The sequence below is a fragment of the Oreochromis niloticus genome, linkage group LG22 (assembly GCF_001858045.2).
Source record: "Oreochromis niloticus isolate F11D_XX linkage group LG22, O_niloticus_UMD_NMBU, whole genome shotgun sequence".
Classification (NCBI taxonomy): Eukaryota; Metazoa; Chordata; class Actinopteri; order Cichliformes; family Cichlidae; genus Oreochromis; species Oreochromis niloticus.
Window position 1 is genome coordinate 18,025,891 of NC_031985.2, and position 25,235 is coordinate 18,051,125.

A 25,235-nucleotide genomic window follows, 5' to 3' on the forward strand; every position below is an offset into this window, starting at 1 on the left:
GACAGCAAGCTGTATTCCAGGAGTGAACGAGACATCGATTCACTGATCCACACCACTAGGATCTACAGCAATGACATTGGAATGTGATTCGGACATTGGACAAGTGTATTTGGATGGTAACAAAGAGAGGGAAGGTAGTTAGAACTGAGGGGATTATACAACCAGAAGGCAACATTGCAGACATCGAGGACAGTTATAAGTACCTGGGACTTCCACATAGTAAGGTAAGTCCTGAAAAGTCAGCTGAATGGGTAGGAGGAGGTCTGGGCAATTAACACCTACACTCTACCGTTGATCAGATACCCTGCTGGGATAATAAACTGACCTAAGAAGGAGACAGAAGCAACTAACATCCAGAAAAGGAAGCTCCTGAGCATGCATGGAGGGTTTCACCCCAAATCCAGCACCCTGAAACTATACGCTAAGTGGAAGGAAGGACACTGAGGAGTAGGGAGTGTCAAAACCACTGTCCAGGTTGAAGGTGAAGGCAACAGACCCCCAAGCTGGGTGAGTGGCTCCAGCAGATCCCAGGAACAACACCTGAGATCTTACTAGATTAATAAATGAATGAACCATACGCACAGAAGGATTAGATTATTAAAGTGTTTTTTATTTCTATACTTGGCTATAATTATTCTCACCGACACTGCTGTAAGACAGTCAAGAGTAAAGATAAATAGTTGAAATGACAAAGGTTTCGACCAGCACGGGGGTGTGTGTGTGTGTGAACATAAAGTCTCGAGAAATGAAACCTTTTTTTTAACCAATTGGATGGAAAGCTTTGAGGCTTCATCTCACCATCACTAGTATCAATATTATCTTCAGACAACAATAAAACAATTGTAATTAAAACATAAAAGGCGTTGTGCCTGATCTTGAATCTCTGATTCTGTAACATAAATCAGGAGCCAACATTTTTCCCCACCATCGATCACCTCGACAAAAGGTCGACTTTCCTGTACACAGCTGTTCACTCCTTCAGCTGTTTAACACCTGTTTCTAATTTGGGAAACATACCCACGTTAACTGGTGATAGTTACAGTTTGATGTGCCGTGTGGGGCAGTATGAATTTAAAAAAAGAAAGAAAGACTGCTTGGACACTTATAGCATAATGGACAGGTTTTTGACTGGGCTCCCACCCAAAAGCAAAGTACAGGATGAAGTATCGCCAAATATGCTTCCAAACCAGCTTCCTTCCAAGCCAAAGACTAAAAAAATATGATGACGCATATCTTGCCTTTGGCTTCACCTGCACAACTGCGGTGCCAAGGTAGGTATCCCCGACAGAATTTGTTTCCCCAGCGGACGCTGGGCTGTCCAAATCACAGACAACCAGTATCCCATATTCTTGATTTTTAGTTCACAAACACTTTAGTGTTTGGCGATTTTAGCTCTTTATACAGTTAAGTTACAGTGGGATACAAATAATATTAGGCTGATACTGCCACAATTTGTCCCCCCTGTCCAAATCAAGGACAAACAGTATCTCACAGTTGTTTATTTTATTGCAACCTGTAATTTATTGCAGTTTAGTTTATTTGTTTAATTGTTTACAAAAGGTTTGGGGTGTTGAATAAACTGCAATGGAGTTTGAAAACAAAATATGGGTGTGTGTGGGGGACGGGTGGGAGGCGCGAAGATATTCTTGTAAAATAAAGGGCGCCTAGCAAAAAAAGTTTGGGAACCACTGCTTTAACCTATCAGCGCACACACCTTCAGCCTGATCTTCGGCGTTTAGCGTCGCCCGGTAAAATCACGTGCTCTTTACTCTTTTTTTCAAATCTAAAACAAAACAAAAACAAGCACATGAATGCATGTTTAAAGATGAAATATTGACTGCGTTCATTTCCTGGTTTGTTAGCGGCTCCTGAAAAGCAAGTCTAGCACACATATCTTTGATTAACAGTAGTGAATCTGTGACACCCGTTAATCTGAAACACCGGAACAAAAACAAAGTACGTCTGTTTAACGGGATTTTAATGGTTCTCTTTGCAGTTCAGACATGCCCAGGAAAAGTATTTGTCAGAGAGGGCTAGATTAGGTCTCAGCCTTAAGCCAGCATCTCTGTGTTACCTAACCGTTTTGCTTTCGCTTTACTTAGCGATTACACCCGACAGACTTTCACTTCACTTGCCATTGTTGGCATTCAGTGCACACCCGTGAAAAATAACTTCCATGTGAAATTTTCATGGCTTATTCTCAGATTCTCCCTCAGCATGACACAATTAAATCGTCATTTATGGCTTTCTTCACACAATGAATGGACATTTTACCTCAAAAAGGTTATCGACCAGACTACTGCTGTTTTATTCTAAGAAATAATAAAAAATAAACTCCACATTTAACCTTTTGTGCAGATCTGAAATGAGATTTCTCTTTTATTGTCATTTTATGGTAAACATTTGTAATGTAAGCCTCATACGTGTTGGCTTTTTTCTCACTGTTTTGTTCTGAAAACCTGGCATTAAAGCCCCAAACGGCTGCAGCTATAGTTCTGCAAAATTATGAAGTGAAACGAGTTTGTCTGGAAATCTCATCATTTACGTGAAGTGCATGCGTGCATGAAGGATTTGTCCTCTCTTAAGATTGCACGAACCCAGAGGTGTACTCACACCAGTCTGCTTGTTTAGCCCTCAGCTCTCGTTGCTGGCAAAAATGGCTCATCTCACAGAACTTTTCAAGTATGTGGACGACCACCAGGACCTGTATGTGCAGGTAAGATCCCTCAGAAAAAAATAATACAGTGCAGTTGCTTAATCATTCAGTTGTTTTTTATGATTGTCACTTGATTTAATGGCTTATTGAGCTAAGTGAAAACCAGTTTTCAGGAGAAGATTCAGTAATACTGTAACTGCTGCTTGAATCAAATTTTGTGGGTCTAATGTCCTGAGAGTCACTCACTGTGGCTCATTCTTTTGCAATGAGTAACTGCATGAAATAGTTAAAAAAATGAAAAAAGGATGCAATATATATAAAAAACCCATTTTAATTTCTTTAAATCACTTTTTCATAATTGTTGTCAGCGCCTGGCTGAGTGGGTGGGTGTCCAGAGCGTGTCTGCTTGGCCTGAGAAGCGCGGGGAGATCAAAAAAATGATGGAGATGGCAGCCAAGGACATCGAGAGGCTGGGAGGGACTGTGGAGTTGGTGGACGTTGGCAAGCAGAAGGTCTTGCACTGGTTACATTTGTTAATGCATTAATGATTTGTATATTACATTACCTTTCTTTACTTAAATTTCACCATAATTCATGATTCATGCAGCTTCCCTCAGGAGAGGAGATCCCCCTGCCTCCTATCATCCTGGGGCAGTTAGGATCAGACCCAGCCAAGAAGACGGTGTGTATTTACGGGCACCTTGATGTTCAGCCAGCCAACATCAGTGACGGCTGGGACACAGAGCCTTTCACTCTGGTGGAGAAAGACGGTGAGAGGAGAATACTTTTGGCCTGCGTCCTGCACAAAACAACCCTGGAGCTGTTTTTGTATGAGCTCTAACATTGTCATAACCCGGTGAGGACACAGTGTTTTAGTGGTCTTAACTGAGATTACTGAAAACAAAAAACAAAACCTATCAGCAGGTAGGTAATGCAGGATGAGGACGTGTGGACTGAGGTGTGTAATTCCTGTAAGGTAGCATAGCTAAGAGAAGCCATGCTATCAACAAGCTTAACTATGTAGACTGGGAACACTGGGTGAATGTATTTTTAACAGGCAAAGATAAGAAACACAAAACAGGTCACAGGTGCATCTTGAGAGCTTGAAAAAAGAAGGCTGTATTTAGTTTGTGAAGATGTTTCACCTCTCATCCAAGAGGCTCCTTCAGTTCTAAAACAAATGGTTGTATGTCTCAGGTATTTACCCCCTAATAGTTTTTCTCAGGTGGTTCTGAGGGTTGTTGATCATGTGAGTCATCACATTAGCCAAGGTGTGAAGAAAGAAAAGATCTAAGTCTTTACCATTATATGAGGTTAAAGTTGAGACCTTGCCCCAACACTTTAGGTTGTTTAAAGGTTGCCACCGTGAAAGACCATCGTTGAACGGAGGTGGTGGATTACAATGCCAGCTGTCAGCCACCTATAATGCAGACTTGAGATGCTATTTATGCACTTCAGTCTCCACTCACACCTTGCCTCAGGTAACCTCAGCAGGTCACATGACAGAATGTCTCACTGCAACATGAATAAAAGAAAAAAATCAAATAAAATCAAACTCTCATTATCTCTTATTTAAATGCTCTCAACGCTTGCAGTAACAGGTAGCAGCATGTTTCCAAAGTCCAGCCCAGTCATCTTTTGATAGAACTGCATTCTTATCAACAGTCTTCTCAGGTTAAGTTGAACCAGTAAAGGTATTATTAGAAGCTTTTGGAACACACTTGGATTGTGAAAAGGCAAAAAGGTTCAATTGAGACGTTTTCCTTTGTGAGTCATGACTGGTCCTCTACTTCACAGATTCTGCATTTGTTTTTTGCACAACTAAGTCACTGCAGCATTCCTGGAGTTGAATTATTGCCCTACACATTTGCATTTAAACAAACTTAGATGTTTTTGCTTCCCTAAAGTTGTGGTTCCTTTGGGTAGGTTTTTTGAGCTACAAAATTCAATGCGCTGACTATGTAATAAACATAGCCTTAGTAACATTTCTCTACACCAATAGCTTCTCATTAGAACCTTGAAACTGAAAGAAAGTTTTCTTTTGGTAGGTAAGCTCTATGGACGAGGATCTACTGATGATAAGGGTCCAGTGTTGGCCTGGTTTAACTGCATTGAAGCGTATCAGAAGATTGGAAAGGTACAGTTACTGCCAGATTTAAGCTGGCCAACAAAAGGTGTTTCAAGTTCAGATAGTTTAAAGATGATATGATATTTTAGTGTGTCCTAAACAGCCCTGAAGTGGCTTAACATGCTAAGTTGGGTGTGTTTGAGCACTGAACTGAAATTAGTGACAGGAGTATATTGAGGTGTGATGGTATAATTCAGAATCTGTAAATGTACACGGCTACTTAAAATGTTAAGGTTTTTCTTTTGTTTTTGTACAATGATGATAAAGCAGAATAGCTACTACAGCACCGTATTCTAAAAAGATATGCAGGTCATTTGTACTATTTTAAAAATATAATTTTGGCCTGTGTACAAAAATGTAACCTTATCTGTCTTTAGTTGGTGGAGTCTGCTATGGCTCTCTGGATCTTCAAATGAAATTGCAGTAAATACTTGTTTAGTTGGAAACAGTTAATCCCAGCTGGGTAATGTACTGTATTAGTTTTTAGCTGCATAATAATTATCACACATATAATCGTCAGTCATATCCTTAGTCTGGACTGATGCTCAGCTTTGTTATTAAAACTCATTGTGAGAAATGTGAAACATGCATTCCTATTGTCTACTATTTATATTTATTCTGGCACAGTTGGTGTGGAGCATCCACCACTGATTTGCAGATCATTTGTTGTTAAAAATGTAAGATTATTTCATATGTTTTAACTCTAGAAAATGAGAAAAACTTGAACCAGTGACCAAATTTTATTCTGCTGATTTTTTGTTTTTTTCTTATGTATCACTCTTCTTGTTGCAGGACCTTCCCATCAACATCAAATTCTGCTTTGAGGGGATGGAGGAATCTGAATCTGAGGGTCTGGATGATCTTGTGTTTTCTAGAAAGGACACTTTCTTTAAAGACGTGGACTACATCTGCATCTCTGACAACTACTGGCTGGGCAAGAACAAACCCTGCATCACCTACGGTCTGAGAGGAATCTGCTATTTCTTCATTGAGGTGAAGTCCTGTTGGATTAGTGTTGGGGGCGGGCACACACAAGCCTAATCCTAATTTAATGCAGTTCTTCATTATAAGAGGGGCATACTTGAGCTTTTCGTGTATTTTAAAATAACATCTTGTGTTCCAACCTCAAGGTGGAGTGCGCTGAAAAGGACTTGCACTCAGGGGTGTTTGGTGGCTCTGTTCATGAGGCCATGACTGACCTCATCGCACTTATGGGCAAGTGAAGCTGATAATTGTGATTTTTAGTCTCACCGACCTTATTTTACGCCAGTTTAGAGTTTTAATCATGTGTTTGTGACTTCCTGCACAGGCTCCCTGGTTGACAAAAGGGGTAAGATTTTGGTTCCTGGGATCTATGACAGTGTGGCGCCTCTGACAGCAGAGGAGCAAAAGCTGTACGAGAAGATCGACTTTGACTTGGATGAGTACTGTAAAGATGTGGGGGTTGGCCGGCTGCTGCATGACACAAAGGCAAAGAAATTATTTATGTTTGCATCACTCATTGGTGGAAATGTGCTGTATTATTTGGGGTCATTCACAGTTTTTGAACCTAGTATTTTTTATTTCTTTCACCGTAGGAGCAAATCCTCATGCACCGTTGGAGATATCCTTCTCTTTCCCTTCATGGTATTGAGGGGGCTTTCTCTGAAGCAGGAGCCAAGACGGTTATTCCTCGCAAGGTCATCGGCAAGTTTTCTATCCGCCTTGTGCCTGACATGGATCCCAAAGTAGTGAAGAAGCAGGTGAACATTGTGATAGGTCACAATGATGACATATAACACTCACTTAACCCAAGTCATCTTTTTATAATTAAGTAGTTACAATGTAGCAGAAGTCGCTCTGTATCTCTGCCACTTATTGGTAGTTTGTTGCTCAGATGATTTGCTCAGCCATGCTTTTTTTTGTGAGATAAAGTGAATGCAGACGATTTTATTCAGAGAAAAAAACTAAGTCCCAGGTTACGGCATTAAAATACATCTGCAGAAAACCAGGCCAAACAATCAAGCAGACATAATGATTTTATCACAAATGACTGAGTAACAAGGAGGTTTTGTTAGGTTTTAGTAAATGAATCTCAGCCTGGACTTGGAAATAGCTAAAGATCAACTTCAATTTATTTCTACATTAAAGCTCCAACAAGTCTGTTATTTTTCCCTCTTCAAGGTCATCAACCATCTGCAAAAGAAGTTTGCTGAACTGGGAAGCCCCAATAAACTGAAAGTGTCAGGGGACAGTGGGGCCAAAGCCTGGGTCTCAGACTTCAACCACCCACACTACATGGCAGGGAGAAAGGCCATAAAGACAGGTACAAGGACATTCTTTTATGCATATTTTTGTGGACATATTTTTAAGCCTTTTTCAGATATTTTCACTGATAGGATTGTGTCCAGTTTTGTTGTACCTATGCAGGGACAGCAAGGATGTTATTATTAGTATTGTCATTATTACATTTTTACTGTTTTTCTTTTCTTATCCTCCTCGCTGTGCTGTAGTCTTCGGGGTTGAGCCTGATCTGACTCGCGAGGGCGGCAGCATCCCGGTCACCCTGACCTTCCAGGAGGCCACAGGCCGTAATGTCATGCTGCTTCCTGTAGGGTCCTCTGATGATGGAGCTCACTCTCAGAATGAAAAGATCAACAGGTTGGTCACAGCTCACACAGTTTCACTTCTTTTGAAATGTGGAACAAGTAGATAAAACTGACGAAATATTGCGGTAAAAGGAGAGGATCATGTTTATCATCTCCAAATTATTTCTACGCTAAAACTTAATCACAGGTAAAGTGAGCTTTTTAATTGCAAACTGTTACCATGGCTTTATTTCTCCATTTTCAGATCAAACTACATTCAGGGAGTCAAGCTGCTGGGAGCATACTTCCATGAGGTCTCTCTGCTGGAGTGATTTGATGGTGTCTCATAATGACAGGTGTAAAATATGCTCATCCTTCATGTCAGACCATAAACTTTGTGGGTTTACCTTTCACAATGAACGGTTTTATACGCCCTGCTGATAATAAATGTGTCTTTCTTATTTTATTTGAGTTGTTTTTCTTGTCATTTCATGATGTAACAGGATTTACTTTTGATACAGTGCACTGCTTACCGTCATAACTGACAATAATAGGGTAAAATGTTGATAAGCTTATTTTAGAAGCTGTCAAATGTGATTGAGGCATCAGTGATAGCAGCATGACCAAAGGCTGGTACTATTTGGAGATGGAGATAGTTGTGTCAGGAAATATCCAGCTCATAAATAATGAGACTTCCATATTGGATCATTTAGGATTAACAACAACCACCTTGGTGCTATTGGCCAGTAGGGTGTCCATGGAAACTGTGCTGCTGTTGGCCAAAGACAAGAGGAAAGAGAAGGTGGAAAGCATGTTAGAAGGCAGCAAGAGAGAGAGAAGAAATGAGAAATGGAGCTGCCAGGCAGGAGGAATAATGTTAGACCTCAGATATGGTTCATCATACAATGTGACAATAAGGTCCACAACCCCCCCCCCCAAAAAAAACAAACAAAAAATAAATCTGCCTATCTATCTGGACTCTAGTTGTTAAGCATGTGGTCAGGATCTGATGGTAAAGCAGTGTTTTGTGTTCTTCTGGACACAGAGGAGGTGAGCTGTTTGTAATGAAGTAATGAAATAGGAAGGAGAGCGTTGTCAACATTATACAAGAACTTATGAAGACGTTCAGACATATGTTCTTTTATATTCTTTAATTCAGTCTGATATATTAGCTATAGATGAATAATAAAAATGAACTCGCCACTGTGGTGAAACGACTTGTGAAACAAACAAGGCTCAGTTACTTAGGCTATGTCCACACGTACACGGGTATTTTTGAAAACGGAGATTTTCCGTTTTCGTTTTAAAAAATAATCCCGTCCACACGTAAAGGCAGAAATGAAGGAAAACGCTGCTAGGAACATGCCAAAGCAGCAGGTGGCGCTATATTCCTAACCTTGTAGAAATGTTGGCCAATCAGAAGTCTAGAAGCCTCGGTGGGAAATAGTAAACAAAGCTGGGGCATAGAAGCAGAACCGAGTCGTATGTGTGGAGGGACAGTAACTGTGTGTGTATATGTAAGCATTTAAACACTGCAGAGAGGACAATTAACAGTAACAGTATTGTAGAAATTCATTTCATCGAAACAACAACGTGGCGCACACTGTGACGTCAAAAAAGGCGCACACCTTTGACGCTGCGTTTTCTCCGTTTTTCTCGTCCACACGTAAATGCAAAAACGGAGTTTTAGAAAATATCCACCCTGGCCGGAGTTTTTAGAAATCTCCGTTTTCACTGACCGAAAACGCCGTTTACGTGTGGACGAAAGGTGCAAACGCATAGAAAAATCTGCGTTTTCAAAAATACCCGGGTACGTGTGGACATAGCCTTAAACATGTAGCACTTGATGTCTGCTTTGAGACGTCACAGTAATTCATTATTACTATTATTTTTTTAATGCCTGGAGTCCTGACAATTGTAATAACAAAATGCACATCTTATACGAATTTCATGTTTACACTACAATTTGTCCCATATACAGGCACAGATCAAAGAGCTGAGTCCTTTTAAACTGTCCGTGTCTCTTTAATGAAGGCGGGTCAAAACTAAGCGGAAGTGCCTGCTTGACAAATGAGGTGACGAGTTTTAAGAAATTTGACGTCTTGCAAGATAAATTTACGTGCTTCACAGCTATGTACTAAAGGCTCTGTTGTTTCATTGCTATACTTTTTATTTCATCGTTAATGATTTTTTTTTTTAAATACTTGAACTCAATCGTTTGACACCACAAAAGCAATTTCGTGAGATCGGAGGATACAGGAAAGAACCTGGCAACACAAGCTGACTTTCCGGCGCGGGAAAATCGTAAACAACACGGCGGAAGGAGCTTTGATAGTTACTGTATACTTCACAAAAATGTCTTCTTGTCATCTGCCAGACTCGCAGAGATGTTAATTGGAGTGAGAAGAAGCAAAAGCAGCTAATAGAGGGTAAACATATAAGCTTACGCTGCTAAGTGTTTTTGAAAAAAAGAACAATAACGCCAATGTTATAACAGAAAATCGCCCGACAGCAGTTTGAAAACAGCCCTGTCCACCTCAGCATGGATCGCTACAATGACGTGAAAGTTTTGCTGAAAAACTGGGAGCAGGGGTTTGTCAAAGAGCACAAGAGAAAACCCAACAAGGTGAGTTAAGCGTTAACAACAACGTGCTTTGTTAGCATGCTACCTGTTTTAGTATTATTGTTTATGAACGCTGAATGGTACATTTTTCAGGAGGACATTGATCAGGCTCCAGAGGAGACCAGAAGTGAGTGCTCACTATCAGTATGAATGTCCAGCTGTAGTGTAAATAAGCGAAGAAGATTATGATTTATTTGGTGTGTCTTCCTTGCAGATTTGTATAAAGAATACCGCAGCTTAAAACAAGCCAAAGAGAACAGCCATGAGGCCGCCAACGGGCATACTCACAGCAAAAAGGTAATGAAGAGGCTCTGTTTGTGTCCATCGCTGTCTAACGTTTGTGTTTTAATCTCAAATGTAATAAATATCTAACATATCTGAACAAATCTCTCAGTGAGGCTGTTGCTTTGTTTTCTGTCTCTGTCTATGAAGGAGTCAGACTCTTGGGGTTCCCACTTGAACCGCAGTGCACTGCCGGTATCATCTCCCAAACTGACATCCCAGGACAGAGACAGTCTGAAGGCGTCTTCTCAGTATTATGGCCTAAAGCTTAAAAACAACTTGGCTTCACTCAGTAAGGTGAGAATCACCACACCTAATTCAACTTGTTGTGCTAAGACTGATTTGCCTGCAAAAGGACAATATTCACTTGTTGATGACCATCTGTGAGGATGATGACATTAACCAGCGGTAGCTGCTGAGCGACTCAGTTTAATTTCGTTTTCGCTACATGTTGTGTTGTTTAGTGATACAAAGATAATGCAAATGATAGAAAGAATTTAAGGCTAATTATTTCAATGATTTTTTTCATTTCCCTGGATTAAAAGGGGGGTGGGGGTGGGGGGATACATGTGGACAGAAAACAATAAAATAAACTAATGAGATATTGAAATCAGGAAATTACCAAAGTAGCCATTATATGATAATGTGTTTGTTCTGCTGTTATTTATTTATTATTAATGAAGGAGAGGCCTGTCTCACTGAAGAAAATGCACCGTCCTGGTCGGCTACCTCTGGACTCCTTGAAAGATGAACAAAGTATAAGAACAAAGAGCATAACTTCTCCTGCTGCCACTGCCAAGACCACAACCGCTGACTCTGAATTCAGCCCCTTTTCACCAAGGTAATTAGATCAAGGAAAAGAATTTCATTTCATGTTAACACATAACAAGTTTTATTCAGTGATAAATAAATTATTTTCTGAGCATAGATGCTAATTTACTTTACTTTACGACCAAAGTCGTTTTGCTTGAGTCAGAGAAGAAGATAATAGTTATTATCCTTTTCTTGGCATTGGTGTATTCCCTTTGTTTAGCAGCTAAAAAAAACTATCAAAAATATAGTAATATATAGCTTCTAAGTATATTCAAAGCTAAAAGCTTAAAGCTACTATTAGGATGAATGAATTGCAAAATAGAGCAGTTTGGATATCGGAGAATCCAATATCGTCTTTTACTTTTGAGTGTTCAAGCAAAACGGTTACTAAGTAGTTGTTTTGCTTGTGTCACTTTAAAAAGCTAGTTAAAAAGCTTGAATAATGTGACTTTGTGATGATTTATGTGAGCCCTCCTTGTTATCACGTCTTTGCTTACAGAATGAATCCTTGCCTGGAATCTCTGGCTTCGAAGACGCTCCAGTCAGCAGAGCCTGACGAGCCGTTTCAACCATTTGAAACGTTCAGACAGGACAATGATGAAGCTGCAGATGCTGCTGGTAGCTGTAGCATTAGCAAAGACATTAGTTCACAGTCCACTACCTCTACTTTAAGTCCTTCTCCCATCAGATCCTCCACCCTGTTGTCATCCTTATCCCCTGAGCGAAATTTAGGGGCTTCAAAAGTAGGAGCTAGAACTATAGGAAGTGAAACTAAAGGCATTTTAGGAGATGTAAAAGAAAATGCTGAAACATCAAAAACTCAGAATAGAGGTATCGATTCTGCAGGTGGTGAAACTGTAATTGGCTTTAACGGAAGTCCACAGATTCATGGAGGTTTCAGAGGAGGCAGAGGCCTTGGTGCAAGGCCTTCTCCTGTCAGCAGGCTGAGCCTTCTTGACAGGAAGTGGCTAGAGAGGTGTCAGGTGTTTGGAGAGATGGGAGCAGAGGAGAAGCCTGGAGCAGGCAACCAGGAGATGAATATGGAGCAACGAGGGATGGCAGAAAGGGGAGAAAAATTAAAAGGGGAAATGCAAGGAGTCGAAAGAGAAGCAAAAGAAGAGATAGATGTAGAGAGAGAAAGACAGGAGTCATTAGAAATAGGAAGAGGTAAAAAGTCTGAGAGTGTAACAGGGGATAAAATAGTCACTACTAGTGCTGCAAACTCTGGAAAAAGCAAAAAAGAAGGGGTTGGCAAAGAGAAAAGGAAGGGACAGGAGGAGATGGAAAGAGGACAGACGTCACATATAACTGCTGATGATGACAATGAGAGCAGTCCAAAAACTAAAGCTTCAAAAAATAGGGGGAGGAAGAGACAGCGAGAAGTGGGTGACACGGAGGGAGACACTACAGAAGAAGGAGTAAAAAAGAGGCGGAGGGGTGGTAGAAAGAAAGAGGAGAGCTCTGACGTTAGTCCCAGCTCAGCTCACGGAGGAGCAGGAAAGAAAAAGAGAAGCAAGAAAAAAGGAGAAGGTGATGGAGAGGATGAAGGAGGGGAAGAAACCAAGGGACCAAAAAAGGTAAGGGGGGATTTGGAGGGTGCATTGTATGTCTTATTTTAAGGTTATATGAGATTATCTGATGTAGCTTTGCTTCTGTCCAGATGCCCCAAGAGAACTTGTTTGGAGACATAGAAGAAGAATTTGGAGTTAACAAAATCTATCGGACACAGTCTGCTAGAGCCAGGTAGGACAAAGTGCATGTGAGGAAAGCAGAATGTCTTTGAAAGGTTTCTACATGCGTTTTTTTTCCTGTTTTAACAGAGTCACAAAAGGAGCCGAGGGTAACTTTGTGAAAATAAACCTGAAGAAGAAATCTCATGTCAAAGGCTATGCCCTGAGAGGGATTGCTCTGCGCAGACAGGTATATTACATTTATTTGCTTGTTTTGTGTGTGTGTGTGTGTGTGTGTGGTTATCATTGTGCATGCAAAGTTAAGGCCTATTTCTTACAAGTTGTATAATAAGATCAAAGTGCTAAAATGCATTTTAATAAAAATGATTCAGTTACTTTACTTCAGTTACTCAAAATCGTATAAATTCACAATTTTTTTTTTTAGTTAATTTTTTTTTTCGGTTACATATCAAAAAGGGAGTGGGAAGAAGTGCACACTTTCTCAAAGATTTTATGCTTATATCATGTATAACACGTCCATGTTATAATACAAACTTTATCCTGAGTAATAAAAATGCATTCTTATATTTTTTTGGTGCCATAAATGTCTTCTTGGTGTTGCAGTTGTACATGCAGAAGTTCCAGCTGAAGGGAGAGCGTTTCGGTGGAGGTGGTGGATATTTTGGCAGAGGAAGATGGGGGGGCTTCAGAGGGGGTTTCAGAGGGGGCCTCAGTCGACAGGGTGACACCTGCTACAAATGTGGAGGGACCGGACACTGGGCTATTGACTGCAAAGGACGAGGTGATGCAGGAACAACAATAACAATAAATATTATTAAATGCGTATCTGCCCTTGCTGTTATCCCTTCAGAATGCTCTAGACAGTCCTTACTATCGTCAACACAGCAGCCACACACACAGTAAGAGGAAGCCAGTTAGCAAAAAGATTACTTGTAGGGAGGGTGGCTGTAAAGAGAGAAGAGCCCTCTTCAAAGCTTGAGCGAGGCCCTTCATTTCTTTTATCTGAAGGATGATGGAGTTACTCTAGTAGAGTCCAAAAATAAAGTTTCAGAGCTGGAAATCAGCATCACAGGTCTGTTAAAAGCTTTGATATGTTTTGCAGCCCCTCCACCTCCTGTTGCTGACGATAAGGCGGCTGAGGAGGAGCCGTTTGAATTGCCCACCCTGGAGGAAGTTGCCAGGGCAACTGGGACGCTACAACCTCAGCCACAGGGTACATCTGTTGACCTGATTGCATGCAGCTCTCTGACAGAGCTAGTCGGCTTGTGCCTGACTGCACAGTTTCAGTGTCATAAATGCACTGTTTAAGTTTTACTTTGTGCATCATATTAATGACATTATGTGAAACTTAGTTTTATCTTTTGTCTTGTTAATAACTGTTCTTACTTTACAGTAAGAACAGTTATTAACCTTATGTTTTCTACAGCTAACACATAGACTGGAGGTCTATAATCTGCTCATTAATGGAAAAAAGTTTTTAACACTTTGTTCATGTAAATTTGTGCACATTTATTTTTAGAGCTTAAATTTGAGCTGTTTTAAGTAACGAAGCTGTCAAATACAGATGTTTTGTGTTCCTAAGTCGTGCGTGTTTTGACCCTGATGCGTTTGTGTGTTCCAGTGGCATCATCCACTTTTAAAGAGGAGCAGCATGATCAGGAAAAGGAAGTGGACAGTAAGCGTAAAGATGAAGTGCTGCTGAATGTGATTCGCCCAGATTATGAACGACCTCCTCCTCCACCACCCATGGAGCCGCTTTATGAGCTCACAGAGGATGGAAAAGTCCAGGGTAACGACTGCACACTGATCTCATGAAAGCTGAAAAATAGACATACAGTACACTGGCCTAAGAACTGATTTTTCTCTTTATGTTTAGAAACACCTGAAGATGTTTATTCGGCTCTAAGAGATCTTGGCTATCAGTCATTTCGACCAGGACAGGAGGAAGCCATCATGAGGATCCTGTCGGGTATGTAGTGTGCACACTCATAAGCTCATCTGCACACACTCATTTGCTAATTTACAATCTCTCTGTACATGTTTGTGTGTTTCCACCTTTAGGTCTGTCTACCCTTGTAGTGCTATCAACAGGGATGGGCAAATCGTTATGCTACCAGCTCCCAGCTTACCTCTATGCTCAGAGATCCAAATGCATCACTTTGGTCATATCACCTCTCGTCTCTCTAATGGACGACCAGGTAAATACTTGTAAACCTGGCTGTAGATAGGCAAAGAGCAAATCTAATTTCTCTAAACTAATGATAGAGTTGAGAATGTATTTGCTGAATATCTTTTTGTGTTTCTGTGCAGCTCTCTGGCCTGCCAGCCAAGCTGAAGGCAGCCTGTATCCACTCCAACATGACGATGAAACAGCGAGAAGCAGCGATAGAAAAGGTAAAAGGAAGTGCATCAAGAATCAGATATGAGTGAGACTGAGCCACGTTGATTACAGCTTCTTTGTTAATGTCATTGAAAAATGAACAGCCTCTTATTGGATCCATGAATCCAATCACATTAGATGCAAGTCTTACTTCTCCTGCAGTCCCAGTTCTTTGGCTGGGATGCAAATAAATGGTTTCACATAGTTAGTCATACAGACAGATTTTGAAAGTGAGAAAAAAAAAAACCAGGATCAGATAAGTATTTGGTGCTGAACTGAGTTTTATTTTATTTTTTGCAATAAGTATTCTGTGACACTCAGATGCCCTTTTTTATGCCAGTTTAAATACAAATATCCATATATGGTCTTTAATCAGATATAGTTGGAATTTCAAATCAGTCAGATCAAGGTGGGTGCAGATGTGGTCCCAGCTCCATACACCTCCACACAGAAGTAACAGCTGTTTTCTCCACAAAAAGCCAAAATGTGAAGTTTGTCCCTCCTCATCTTTCTGCTTGTGATTTGCTGACTTCTACAGAACCTTATCTTATAATTTAAGACATGAATTAATTGACTTCTATGCTTATTTGAAACTTGACTATATCACTTCTGGCTATTTTTCCAGGTGAAGTCAGGCCAGGTATGTCTGCTGCTGCTCTCTCCAGAAGCCCTAGTTGGGGGAGGAGGTTCAGGTTCAGGGTGTCTTCCTTCTGCTCAGGAGCTCCCTCCTGTGGCCTTTGCCTGTATAGATGAAGCTCATTGTGTCTCAGAGTGGTCCCACAACTTCAGACCCTGCTACCTAAGACTCTGCAAGGTGGGTTGATGATGATTCCTGGAGATCATCATACTCTAACACAAGTGATGTTAATTCTGCTACTTGTTCAAACAACTCACTGTGTTGAACTTTCCAGTTTGAAACAAGTAAAAAGTTCTATAAAATGTATGTAAATTGGCTTCTACAGTTTTTTTTTTTTTTTTTGTATCACTCTCGATTATATCTTTAAGTCTTTAATACAGTGCTTGTTTGTAGGTGTTACGAGAGCGTCTGGGAGTACGATGCTTGCTAGGACTCACAGCTACAGCCACTCTGTCCACTGCTCTGGACATCGCTAAACATCTGGAAATCAGTGATCAAGACGGCATTGCTGTCAGATCTGCAGCTGTGCCTCCAAACCTGAATCTTTCTGTGTCCACGGATAGAGAAAAGGATCAGGTCAAATGACTGTTTTTGTGTCCTTGTCTGACATTTATTTGTGGATTTTCAGTAATTCTAGATCCAAGAGTCTTTCTCTTACTAAAGTTATTTTGCAATGTGTGCAATTGTCGTCTTTAGGCTTTAGTCTCCTTATTGAAAGGTGATCGGTTTGGTTGTCTTGACTCGATCATCGTCTACTGCACCAGAAGAGAGGAGACGGTGCGTGTGGCGGCACTTCTCCGAACCTGCCTTCAAGGGGTGCTGTTAAAAGAAAACAAGAAGAGCACCAGCAGCAGCCAGTCAGAAAACAACCCAGTAGGGCAGAGAAAGAAAGAACTGGGTAAGTGTTTTAAAAAAAAAAAAAAAAAAAATTTGATTAATTAAAAACCAGTAAGGAGAGAGTTGATACAGCGGGGGAACAAGTGAAATATGTATATGGAGCCTATGCTGTGTTATAGAAATCTGTGGTACATAACTTAAGATGACATTAATTACAGGTGAAATCTCTTTCCTTCGGTCTCCTTGACTTTGTTGTTTTGTCCTTTATGTATTTAGCTCGGAAGAAAATTCGTAAACCGCTGAAATGGCAGGCTGAATCGTACCACGCCGGCTTGTCGGGGTCAGAGCGGCGACGCGTGCAGAACAACTTCATGTGCGGAGAGCTCAGAATCGTGGTGGCCACAGTGGCATTTGGCATGGGCCTGGATAAATCTGATGTCCGTGGTATCATCCATTACAACATGCCTAAGGTGGGCAGTGCTCGGATCTATCCTGACTCATGTCTCCTCATACTGGACTTGAAAATACATGAAATATTTTTTTAACTTTCGCTTTTAGTCTGTTTTGGGCCATCTTATCCTGTTTTTCTTATTGACAGAGCTTTGAGAGTTACGTTCAGGAAATTGGGAGGGCAGGAAGAGATGGAGAGCCGGCTCACTGTCACCTTTTCCTGGACCCAGAGGTGAGTCTTAAAATTGTGATATTACTGATATTAATGATGTAGTTACAGAAAGCAGTATTGATGCGGTGGGATCGCAGTTCTTGAAAAAAAAAAAAAGGGCTTAGTACACATTTGTTGTGATGGTTGACTGTGCTTAAGAAATGAACTTCCTCAATGTCAGCTGGGAATTTCAAACAAATCCTGTTCTAAATACTTTATAAATAATTATCTTTGAGGGGGTTCTGTGTCAGTGTACATAACATGACCCCAAATAAACCAGAGAGAAAGAGGAATCATGAACTTTCTGGCATATGCACAATCATTTTGTAATAAAATGTTTGTGTAAGTGTAAGAGAGAGGAGTTGAGATGCTCCCGGTCATAAAGGGATGGACATGGTCAGCAACAATACTCATGTAGACTGTAGTGTTTAAATGATTCTCAGTGGGTACTGAGAGGTCCAAAATGTGCCATGAAAGTATCACACTGTTACACCACCACCAGTCATCTTTCTTCTTCATTCTGGTGCTCGGTTTGAACTTCAGCAGGTTCCAACTGAACGTCTGCATGCGAAAAATGCATAGAGTTGCTGTCGTGTTGAGTGTGATTGTCTGATCATGAGATATTTGAACTGACAAGGAGCTGAACAGGTGAACCTAATAAAGTGACCAGTGAGTGTATATTGCATATATGAATAATATCATGTCATTCTGTGTTGTGATTGTAGGGCGGAGACCTCCATGAGCTCCGTCGCCATATCTACGCAGACACAGTGGACTACTATACGGTGAAAAGACTGGTGCAGAAAGTTTTCCCAGCATGCAAATGTAAACAGATACACCAGAAACAGCAGGAACTCTTCAAGGTAACTCCTCCTTCATCTGTCTGTGAGTGTGCTTTAGCCTGAAGAAATGTCTTTGTCTGTAGAGCTCAAACTTTCTATGAAGTAAAGAACTGTGTGTCTGTGTGTTTGTGTAGGATGTTGAAGACTCTGAGCTGTTGGAGGTGATGGATGTGTGTGATCAGGAGAGCAGCATGAATTCTTCTGCTCAGCAAGACATGTCAGACAAAGATGAATCACAACCTGCTGCTGCACCTGTAAGTAAAGTGGGAACTGGTCTCTGATCGCTTCACACAATGGAGAAATTAAAACAAAAAAATAATTAAATGCTAATTTCATAATTACTTTTTTAGTACATGAATTTTTTTTGTAATATGACTTTTTTTACTGCAAGGAATCCGATCTCAGTTCTGCTGGGCTAGCCATCCGAGAAGACAACGATAAAAGACAGGAACGAAATGAGGATGAGATGAAAAAACAGACAGAAGACCAGAGAGATAACCGGGAGAGGGACCAGGAAGAGGAGAGCAGTGATTGGCCCAGGGAGCGAGTCTGTCACACGCACGAACGAGCGATTCCCATCCAAGAGACCGTCGAGGCTCTGGACATTACGGAGGAAGGTGAGTGGAAACGTACACTAAGAAAATCACATTGATTGATAAGACAAAGTAAAATGAACAGATGTAGACTGGTTTGTACATGGAAAGCACATTAGCATAAATCTTTAAACATTTTAAAAATTATTTCTGACTTGAGGTTAAGACACAATTTAAGCCTAATCTCAACCACACAAGTTATTTAGTGGCTTGTGCGCTAAATCCAGTGAAAGCAAAAGGCCAAACAGCTAAAGCCAAAACACCTTGATGCATTCTCAATCATCCAGGAAAGTAAATCTCCAAAAAATTGATCCTGTTCATCTGGACGTAGCGTTTTGTGGGAGAAACATTTCGTCACTCATCCAAGTGACTTCTTCAGTCTCAGCTGACTGCAGGTTTCCCCAATCTTATAAACAGTACATTTGCATAATGACTGAAACCAACCCACTGAAGGAACAAAACGCTACGTCCAGATGAACAGAATCAACTTTTTGGAGAAGTAAAGCCAAAACAGTTTGATCACCAGATTACGCTCAAACAGATTAATTTAGAAAACAAATAATATGATACAAAACTGGAACAAACGTTGCATTAAAATAAGAAAACCATCTAATAAAATCACTTGTATTTATTCTTATCTAGTTTAACAGAAGAAAACAAATCGTGTAGATTACAGAAATTCATCCTAAATTTCCCAAGAAACACTCTAAAATCCAGCAAACAACAAAAACATTAAAAAATGATTTACTATTAGTGTTTTTTAAATTTTAAAAATGTTTATTTTTTCCAGGTGTGGAAACGCTGCTCTGCTATCTGGAGCTGCACCCACAGCGCTTCGTGGAGCTCCTCCACCCCACTCTGTCTGTGTGCAAAGTCAGCTGCTACGATGGGCCAAGGCAGCTCCAGAAAATCACTAAAATGTATGACAATGTTGGCCAGGTGTGCGTCTGTGATTGGAATGTTACTGTTAAGACGTCCTAAACTTGTCTCTTCTCCGCAGTTGCCCTCCGATCGCTGTGGTGTTGGCCAGGAGGCGGATGGCGGGTGAGCGGGTGGAGCAGTGCGACCAGCTTGAGTTTGATGTTGTCGAGGTCGCGGACACTATGGGATGGCAGCTCCCTCTCGTGAAGAGAGGACTCAGGCAGCTGCAGTGGAGCACCGATAGAGGTTTGTTCATGAGTTCATGTTTTATTTTTTTTCATTTAGTATCGATTTAGTATCCACACATTCACAGTAGGGCTGCCACAAACGATTATTTTGATAGTCGACTAGTCACCGATTATTTTTGCGATTAGTCGACTAATCAGATCATGCATCCGTTGGACGTACAACGCACTAGCATGCATCTGCTCTTATATGACTATCATTAGCTTACAGCTTTAAGTGTTTAAGGTACGTACTAACTAAAAATAAAGACAAGATGATAGTTTATTAAATTTTAGTGAAATTTGCAGATTGTTTCGGTGAAGTTTAATAAACGCAGCCGTCTGCTCCTTGCTATCTAAAATATAACAGGACACCGGAGTATATTCTCGACCATCTCACACTTCTGATAATCAGTTGTTTGCTTGACGTTTATTCAGCTGTGTAAAAACTATAACTTTCATCTCAGCCAAACCGATTTACTCAGGAACAAATAAAATACTGAAAAAAGCCAAACAATAACATTTTTAAGTTTTCAGAGTGACTTATATATCGTGTTTAACCTGAGTAGCGAAAGACGGTGGTGATGTTTGAAAACGATTTGCCGGGAATCTGGTGCTCTCACTGGCTTCAATGAGCCTTGAACCCCGGCTAGCTATCGAGCTGGTGGGTAACAGACATCTCCGAAAACGTCGGAGCGCTTTTGAAAATATGTGGTGTCTTGATAAACTGAGCAGATATTTGAGGTTTACACAGCTACATTCTCGCCTGAAAATATGTTAAATGTTTATTTTGTGACCCAGAAAGATTAATAAGAGTAATATTAAAACTAACTAGCGGCCGCCATTGTTGGAAACTGAGCAGGGCCACGCTATGAATTCTGGGACACAGCTTCTTCTTCTTCGGGGTTGAAGTGCTGCATGAAGTGCTGCATGAAGTGCTGCCATCTTGTGTTTCAGTCCGTTATTGCACTCTTAAATCCTACTACTTATTCCTGCGTCTTTTGGGATCTTACAAAGCTTCAAACGACGCGTCGACTATTAAATTAGTCGTCGACGATTTTGATAGTCAACGTAATCGTGACTCGTCGACTAATCGTGACAGCCCTAATTCACAGCAATAACAATCCAGGGAGTCCCCATGGAAAATGGACCAGTTTACTCTTGATCACAGGTAGTTGCAGGGAGGCTCTTAGCCCTTATAAAGTCTGAAAATGTCTTTAAAATACATTTAGTAATAGAAGGACTTAAAAAGTATTAAAATGCCTTGAATTCAGTTCAGAAGGGTCTCACATCACTGTGAGTATTTTCAGCACACATTGCTGCTGCTTTTAACCCGTCTGGCATTTCGGCATTGCATCTTTAAGGCTGTGCTCTGTGGTCTGTTTAACTTTTTCAGGGTTGTTTCTTTTGTTTTGTTTTTGTTTTTATACATGTAGAAACCGTTAGCTTTGATGCATCTTCTCAGTCTGCTGCTATCTTTTAATTATTGTTACCTTTGTTAGACAGTCAAGTGAAGAGGAGACAGGGAAGCAGAGAAAGGGAGAGTGAGGGAAGACTCGGGGCCTCGGGTTGGGGTTGAAGTCAGGCTGCTGCGTTTAGCCTTGTGACATATGTGACAATTGATCAACTTGATAGCTAAATCTGAACCCATGTTAGCATCCCCGAAAACCTGTCCAAATGAAAACGGATATTAAAACCCCACGAAATCCCTGATGCTTAAGCCTCACTGACAGCCCACTGATGTTGATAAAGAAGAAGGCGTTGGTAGCCTGTACTTCGGTTTACAGTAAACTTCTGTCATTCAAGTTTATTTACAAGGAAAGAATAAATGTTACGATTGTCTGAACATGTGTCTCAAAGGTGTTTAGCCTTCTGAGAACAAACCAGATACTTTTACTGTACCTACCTTTGACATTTTCCTGACATCAGTTTGCATTCTTAAGACAATTTGACTTTTTATATGTATTTTCCTTGGAAGTGTAGTTTGGAGTTTAAAGTTTTACTAAAAGCTCTTAAAAAGTACAACTTGCTTATACGTGTAGGGATGCCCTGTTGCCTTCTAACGTCAGTGTCACAGTCTGATTGTCCCTCTGTGGTTTTAGGGTCTAACCTTGAGTCTAAATTTAGTTCTGTGAGATGCTTGTTGGATGTTTCCCTTCATTTCCTGCTGGGCTGCAGTAGAAATAATCAGTCAAAAATGCTTTTGTTTCAGCCGGCGGACGTAGCGGCGTTCTCGTCGAATTCTCCAGTCCTTCGTTCTACTTTCGTTCCTATGGCGACCTGAGCGATGAGGAGATGGACAGAGTCTGTCAGTTCCTCCATAAACGAGTGCAGGACCAAGAGAGAACGCAGCTGTACCAGCTGACGGCATGTTTTAAGGCCTTCAAGAGGTACAGTAAGCTTTTTTGATTATCCGCTGATTTTATGGATTATCCATTAATTTAATAAAAAAACAAAAACTTATTCTTAAATAAGATCTAGCCTGTTTTCCAGTATTGGCCAGCTTTGACCGTTTGTCTTTTTTTGTTTTTCTGTGTAATTACCCTCTGTCTGCTTTGGTGTTTGACTTTGTTTGCTGTGCTTCAGTGTTGCCTATTGCAGCATACTGTCCTGTATAGACGATCTGGATGAGAGCCGCAGTTTGCAGTTAAAAAGCCTTCTGTCCGAGTACTTTGATAAGAGGCGGGACGGAGACCACGCTCTCAAACCTTTTGACCTCGAGGAGCTCGACAAATATAAGGTTTTACAAAGACAAATAATTACGTAGAAAATTTTTCAGGAGTTGTAGCTAACGTGAAGTCTGTGAACATTTCGGCGTACCTCTGTATGTTTTAGCTGTTGGACTGGGAGGATCAAATCAGAGCCGACATCAGAAGTTTCCTCTCCAACCGAAGTGACGAGAAGTTTTCTGGAAGGGCTGTCGCTCGTATCTTCCATGGGATAGGTGAGGACACACATGCACACACACACATTTACCTGCATAAGCACAGGTAGGTGTTTTTAGACCAAAACAATTTTCTCTCCAACCTTTCTCACTGAAGTACTTAATGCTGGAGGTGTTTGCATGTTTACATTCACCTTTACACATATTCAGAATGCATCCTTTTAAATGGCACCAAATTATCCAACTTAAAAAAGTCTGCCGAAGCCTGTCTGCTGTGAATAGTTGGTCACAGATTTTTTGTGTTTGTCAGAACATCAACTCCAAAGCAGTGAACCTATAAACCTCTAGAGGTCGTTAGAGAGCTAATTTAGGACTTTTCAGTTTTGCTGAGATTTTAATAGCTCAAAGTTTACAAACCTAAGCTAGATAGCATCAGAAAATTGTTGCTATAGATTATCTGTCAAGGCATGGAACGAAATTAAGTTGATTACTTATGTGTTATGTAAAAAAACAGAGAAAAAAAGGTTTTGGGAGGCCTTTGTGTTGACCTGTCAGTGTGTTCAGGCTGTATGTTGTACTGTGATGGGCTCCATCCTCCCTACAACTGTAAATTGGGATCAATAGCTAAGAAAATAAGGAGCTGAAAAGTTTTGGGGGCTCGGGAGATGGCTTGCGTTGGAAGTGCCAAACAGTTTGAGATCCACTGTGCTCAGCTAATCACATGTTCACTTCTCAGCTGACCAATAAACTCTTTATTTTAAAAGTCTAACTCCCTCCTTACACTTTTATAATCTTTTATCCTCTTTTATCTTTAATTTATATAAGTTCTCAGAAAGAAAATTAAGTGATTTTAACCCTAAGTTTCTTTACACAAAAAGCCTTGTGAACAGATGACATTTTAACAACTTGCAAGCTGGGGTGTTACAAATCCCAGAGGGGAACAGTCCCCACATAAGGACTGAAGCCTTCATGTGGGGACTTTATCTGGGGAATTCGGAGTCTGGGATGGGGTGTAGGAGAGGAGAAGGTCTGATAAGTGAGGAGAAGGATTTTTAAAGAAGATGTAGGATCTGACCAGGTGGGGGTGTTGTGTTGCCAGGACTTAGTGCAGGTAAGATCTCTGGCAGCTGACTTCTGAACATACTGAAGAGGACACCAGTGCAGTGATGTAGACGAGAAAGTTATGCAGACCTCAATGAGGGTTTCAGCTGTGCAGACGGAGACTAACCTGAATCTGGATTTATGCAAGAGTGTAGTAACCGCAGATACGTGGATAATCGCTCTCACGTTTTCCTACATTTGAATTTTATTTTAATCTTTTGGGATTCTTTGGCTGCCAACCTGAAAAAAGGTTAGGGTGGCACGTTTTTTTTTTTTTTTTTTACAATAAATTTTATCCAGCACCTTCCAGAATCATAGACCTTGATCTTTAGCCTTCCTTTTTTTATTAGCCACAGTTAAACACAGCTAATAATAGTAATTTTACATTAATATTTAACTAAGGAGAAGTTGACAGTGTGCTTAATTTTTCATGTATGAATTTCACTGTTTGGCCTTTCCTCCATCAGCTGTGGATGTTGAAGTAAAAACTTCTATAAACTAAAGCTAAATTAATCCAATCTGTGTTTCAGGCAGTCCGTGTTATCCGGCTCAAACCTACGGCAAAGACAGACGTTACTGGAGGAAGTACATCCAGTTTGACTTCAACCAGCTCATCAGACTGGCCACTCAAGAGATCATTCGCTTCAAGTGATCGACCAGATGGTCCAACATTATTATTATTTTTTTATACGTATGTTTCATAATTTGTTTGTATACAAAAGCTAAATAAAATCTATTTTTGTATCTTGGTCTTTGAGATACATTTATTTAGAAAATAAAATCTCAGGACGAGAACAAATCTGTGGTCAGTAAACATAAAACCTCACAGGTGAGGGGAAAAAATCCCTGACCCAGAAATGAACTGACATAAGGAAGTAAAACTTAAAGTGTGGGATTTTGTGCTCTGTGTGCATCAATATTACTGAACAAAAATTTTAAGCATGATAAGAAAGCAATTATTTACTTGACTGGAATTTATTATGACCCAAATTTAAGAGGATTAGTGAAAAGGTGAGCCACTTTCTGAACTTGTGTTCCTTTTTCCCCAGTTTTTTATTGCCATTGTTAAAACTTTATGTGCGTCTCCTGAAGAGGAGTAAAGCTTTTCAGCTGTAAACAAGTCCACCTAGTTAGTGGACTTGTTTTTGGTTTAATTTTTTATTTTTTTTACCGTTTTTACTGTAAATAGCAACAAGGTAAAGTATTTAAGTCTCTTTTTAAAGCTTAATTTTTCCTACCTGCTGCTTAATCTATAGGCATCAGAGATGTACCGGCCTTCTCATGAACCACTTGGTGAGCAAGTGAATCTGTGTTGGTGTAATTTAAAAAAAAAAAAAAAAAAAGCAAGCTGAAAGCTCAAGAGTGCTTGTTAGAGTGAGGTAAGTGAAACAGAGC

At 40.4% G+C, this 25,235-nt stretch overlaps 2 protein-coding genes across 8 annotated transcripts; both read left to right on the forward strand.

The window, feature by feature from the left end:
- The first annotated feature begins 1,645 nt into the window (after positions 1–1,645).
- Positions 1,646–7,730, forward strand: LOC109196322 (cytosolic non-specific dipeptidase-like). Of its 2 annotated transcripts, XM_019350287.2 has the most exons (12): positions 1,646–1,748; positions 2,632–2,716; positions 3,025–3,168; positions 3,264–3,426; positions 4,705–4,793; positions 5,577–5,777; positions 5,915–5,999; positions 6,094–6,254; positions 6,362–6,526; positions 6,948–7,089; positions 7,277–7,424; positions 7,617–7,683. In XM_019350287.2, exons 2-12 carry the CDS (start codon positions 2,657–2,659, stop codon positions 7,681–7,683), a joined length of 1,425 nt encoding a protein of 474 aa, XP_019205832.1. In that variant the 5' UTR covers positions 1,646–1,748; positions 2,632–2,656. The 2 variants fall into 2 exon arrangements, with proteins under 2 accessions (XP_019205832.1, XP_019205831.1); XM_019350286.2 differs by lacking the exon at positions 1,646–1,748 and having other exon boundaries at positions 2,657–2,716; positions 7,617–7,730.
- A 1,680-nt stretch (positions 7,731–9,410) lies between these two features.
- recql4 (RecQ helicase-like 4) lies at positions 9,411–24,584 on the forward strand. Of its 6 annotated transcripts, none has more exons than XM_005457276.4 (29): positions 9,413–9,780; positions 9,849–9,977; positions 10,068–10,101; positions 10,189–10,271; positions 10,407–10,553; positions 10,940–11,097; positions 11,569–12,646; positions 12,730–12,812; positions 12,890–12,989; positions 13,364–13,541; positions 13,863–13,973; positions 14,382–14,549; positions 14,637–14,729; positions 14,822–14,958; positions 15,071–15,154; positions 15,766–15,954; positions 16,171–16,353; positions 16,474–16,675; positions 16,891–17,084; positions 17,213–17,296; positions 18,001–18,138; positions 18,252–18,371; positions 18,509–18,734; positions 19,501–19,630; positions 19,711–19,877; positions 22,068–22,245; positions 22,442–22,595; positions 22,691–22,799; positions 24,371–24,584. In XM_005457276.4, the coding sequence occupies exons 2-29, from the start codon at positions 9,894–9,896 to the stop codon at positions 24,490–24,492; spliced, it is 4,734 nt and encodes a 1,577-aa protein (XP_005457333.1). In that variant the 5' UTR covers positions 9,413–9,780; positions 9,849–9,893; the 3' UTR covers positions 24,493–24,584. The 6 variants fall into 6 exon arrangements, with proteins under 6 accessions (XP_025758315.1, XP_025758314.1, XP_005457333.1 ...); XM_005457277.4 differs by having other exon boundaries at positions 9,864–9,977; XM_005457278.4 differs by having other exon boundaries at positions 9,867–9,977.
- The last annotated feature ends 651 nt before the right edge of the window (positions 24,585–25,235 follow it).